This window comes from Carlito syrichta, unplaced genomic scaffold, assembly GCF_000164805.1.
Source record: "Carlito syrichta isolate Samal-C Ts95f unplaced genomic scaffold, Tarsius_syrichta-2.0.1 Scaffold307240, whole genome shotgun sequence".
In the NCBI taxonomy this organism is placed as follows: Eukaryota; Metazoa; Chordata; class Mammalia; order Primates; family Tarsiidae; genus Carlito; species Carlito syrichta.
The window spans coordinates 717,156-720,874 of NW_007251336.1; the positions used below are offsets into that span (position 1 = coordinate 717,156).

The following is a 3,719-nucleotide window of genomic DNA, read 5'->3' on the forward strand; positions in this document are numbered from 1 at the left end:
ATTTTATCCACCTTGTAGAACAATGCAATAAGTGTTGAAATTAAAGTACCTCGAAATGGGCATTACACTTTGACATACACAAAGTTGCTGCATCTCAGCAGAGACACCCTGGTCAGTTGGTGGCAGCAGCTTTGTAGCTAATTGGTGACATCTGGTCCCAGGCCTATGCAATAGCCTGAGAGAGCCTTCAAAGGCATCTGGCCATTTTCAGTTCCAGTTGGGATGAGGAAAGGGTCTTTGCCCCTCATCAAGACTTATGGCATGAGGACTCCTCCAAACACGTGAGGGATTCAGATGCTCATGGCCAAAGCAAATGACAAATGTCAGCTGCATTTAACAGAAAGCCCAGTTATTTTCTCACATAATAAGCAACTCAGAGGGAGGCCGCTCGGGGCTGGGGCAGAAAGAACTCAAGAATGTTCTCAAGTTCTTTCTGAGTGGTATGCTGCCTTGCTGCCTCATGGGTCCAAGTGGTACCCCAGTCAGCACATCTAGGTTCAAGGCCAAAAAAAGGGCTCTGCCAACTGCATCTTCTTCTCTTTTGTTGAGAAGGCAAAAGCTTTTCCAGAAAACCTCAACAGACATTCACTTATGTCTCATTGTCCAGAGCTGTGCCATGAAGCCAGACTTGAAAACAAGGGATGCTGGGAAATTATTTAAGACGAACAGATTGCTGCCCCCTCCCCCACACTGGAATTTTGTCACCGCAAAAACGAAGAAATGGAGATGGGGGAGCAATGAGCCCTGCCTGTTTCAGTTAGCACTGGGCCTGAGGGGATGACGAGAATCACCCACTTTCGCCCCGTGTTTCTGTAAGGTCATATGGTCTCCATCGATGCCAGTCTCGCAGGGGCAGGACCTCTCAGTCCCCAGTCAGGGTGCGGTGGCCTTCTGTTTGTTGGAAGTACCAGTCACTGGAAACAACCCAAGCAGGCTGCAGACAGTTCTGCTGAGAACCCCCTTCCTCCACTCCTTGGTCTCTGTGATGTCACACTGGAGCTTCTCTCTCTGTATTCTGGGCTGTGGCTCCCAAGGCTGCCTTGGCCATAGGGCTCTGGGAGCCAGCATGGGGGAGGAAGCCTGGTGGCTCTGATCTCTCTGGGGGCCCAGCCATGCCACTCTCAAAGGATGCTGCACCCCTCATGAAGGAGCCTCAGCCCTCACTGCTGCTCCCATGCTCCTGGTTCCTCCCAAGCCTGTTTTCTGCCTTCAACGTGATGCTGCTGGTCATTTTCAGTGGCCTCTTCTTCGCATTCCCTTGAGTCTCCCTTGCAAGCCATCAGGTTTCTTACAAAGAGACAGCAAAGGGGACAGAATGATAAGGGATCATGATAGCATAGAGGCACGGGAGTGCAGAAGAGGAGGGCAGAGGTCAACGAGAGGAGATATTCTGGGCCTAGGGAACCCAATGTGCTAAGGTACAGAGGTCTACGGTACCTAGTGAATATGGGGAGCTACAGGTGACTGGTCATGCCGGTGACATTTAATGGAGACTTTATGGGCCCATCTGGATATTTAGAGCCTGGATATTTTGAGCTGCCTTTAAGGTCTGTGGGTCCTGACCTGGGCGAGCCTGGCCCTTAGCAGGAACTTGGAGCTGCTGCAGCTCAGGACTGAGTGTGCCTCTGGACTCAGTTGCAGGTGGCAGGTTCAGAATGGGGAGTGGGCCTTTCCCATCATCACAGGCCTTCTCTTTGCCCTTACCTTCTTCAGTCTCGTTTCACTCAACTTCTCAGACCCTGGCATCTTACATCAAGGTGAGGCCTCAGCCCCCTGGGAGAAGGAGGTGGCACCCTACGGGCCTGTACCCACAGGAATGAACCTGGAAGTGCTCCTTCTATCTCCTCTCCTCAGGCCTTAGCACCCTTCACTCCACATCCTCATTGCTTTGGCCCTGGCACTTCATTCCCCAAGCCGAGATGTGGAGATACAGAATTCTGTTTCCCAGTTGTCCAGGAAGGGAGGGCTTGGCAGGCCAGGGTGAGAAGCCGGGGGGTCTTCCAGACCACTCAGTTCAAGCGTCCTCCTCCCAGGGCACACACGACTTAAGCTTCGGTCACTGTTCCAAAGGCCTGAGTTCTATAGAAAACTTCTGCCTGGAAACCCACCTTCCCTTTGACCACCAGCTTCTCTGAGCTTGGTCAGCTTGCTCAATGGGGACAGGGACTCTCCTGCCTGCCTCTCCCCCACCTTCCTTGTGCCCTGTGAAGCTGTGGGGCTGCCCAGAGCAGCAGAATGATCAAAGGGCATCCTGCTGCTGTCCAATCCTCTTCCCCTGCTAGGCTCTGTGGAGCAGGACCCCATGATGGTGCACGTGGTGTGGGTGAACCACCAGGCCTTCCGCCTGCATTGGTGTCCAAAGTGCTGCTTCCACCGCCCACCCCGGACCTACCACTGCCCCTGGTGCAGCATCTGTGTGGAGGTGAGTGCCCCTCTGTCTGCCCACCTGCCAGCCATCCCCCAGCACCAGGCTGGGACCAGGAGCTCCCAGGACTGCTGGAAGGCCATGGGTGGCAGCAACTCCCGGCCACTCTTGGTCATGCATACAGGTCACTGCCTCTGTGCCTGTACCTGTCCTGCAAGGCTGACTCTTGCCACTTCTATCCCAGGGGAAGAAAGACAACCCCTGTCCCATCCCTGGGCTTGCTGACACTAGGTACCTGTCCTCATCTGGGCATGCAAGTTGGTGGGTCTTCTGGGCTCTGGATGGGCATCTCTCTCCTGTGCACAGCCTGCAAGTGCTGGACGCTGGCTGAATAAGGATTTATCATCCTCATCTAACTAATCATGAGAAAGTGGAGGCCCAGAGATATTCTATGTCCTGCCGAAAGTTACACTAGGATGTGTTTCACAGAAGATCAGGCAGGTCTTGTCCCTAAAGGTCCAGGGGACCTTATGAGCCACAGAGCCCTAACTCTGCTCTAGCAAGGAAAATGCCCGTGGTAGGGACTTCGTGGCTCCTGGGGATGGCAGCCAGTGCATGGGGCCAAGGACAGGTGGCCTACAGGGACTGAGAAAGGCCTTAGGATTTAGGGGTGATGGAAGCTGAGCCAGAAGACAGGTCCAGACCTCCTCTCCCTGTCACCCAGGACTTTGACCACCCCTGCAAGTGGGTCAATAACTGCATCGGTCACCGCAATTTTCGATTCTTCTAGCTGCACCTCCTGTCCTTGTGCCTCTACTCCGGTGCCATGACGGTCACCTGCCCGATCTTCCCGAGGCGCACGGCCCGCCTGCCCTGCTCCACGGACAGGGCTGTCGCGTGTCCGCCCAAGGCCTCGGGTCCACGTGAGGAGCCGTGAGAGGAGCGCTGGGATAGCCAAGGGGCGGGGTCTCGGGGGATGGGACTAGTGGTGGGCGTGGCTGGAGGGAGGAGCCGTTTGGGGAGACGAGCGTGGGACGCAGTAAAGGTGGGTGGGGTCAGGGAGGTGGGCGGGGCTAGGAAGAACCGCGGCGGCTTAAGGGTCTGGTGGGGTCACGGAGCTGGGTGCTGAAGGTGGCACCGGGCTCTGGGCAAGTTGGGCGACCGCGGAGCTGGGTAAGGGTCTCGCGTGGGTGGGTGAAGCAGGGGACGTGGGTAGATGGGGCGGGGCTTAGTTGGGGCGGAGCGGGGCTCAAGGGCGAGGCCAGAGAGGCTCCTTAAGGCGCAGGCAGCCTCGCGGCGGGCGTACCCGCCGGGGGGTGCTGATGGCGCTCGCCCTGCGGCTGCAAGGCCGGGT

At 56.3% G+C, this 3,719-nt stretch overlaps 1 protein-coding gene across 1 annotated transcript in view; it reads left to right on the forward strand.

Moving 5' to 3' along the window:
* Window positions 1–1,112: 1,112 nt before the first annotated feature.
* The window catches only part of ZDHHC19 (zinc finger DHHC-type containing 19), a 9,130-nt gene continuing 6,523 nt past the window's right edge, over window positions 1,113–3,719 (forward strand). Inside the window, 4 exon segments of the mRNA XM_021715642.1 lie at window positions 1,113–1,262; window positions 1,619–1,757; window positions 2,283–2,422; window positions 3,090–3,288. Of these exon segments, the coding sequence (XP_021571317.1) occupies window positions 1,113–1,262; window positions 1,619–1,757; window positions 2,283–2,422; window positions 3,090–3,288 (628 nt within the window).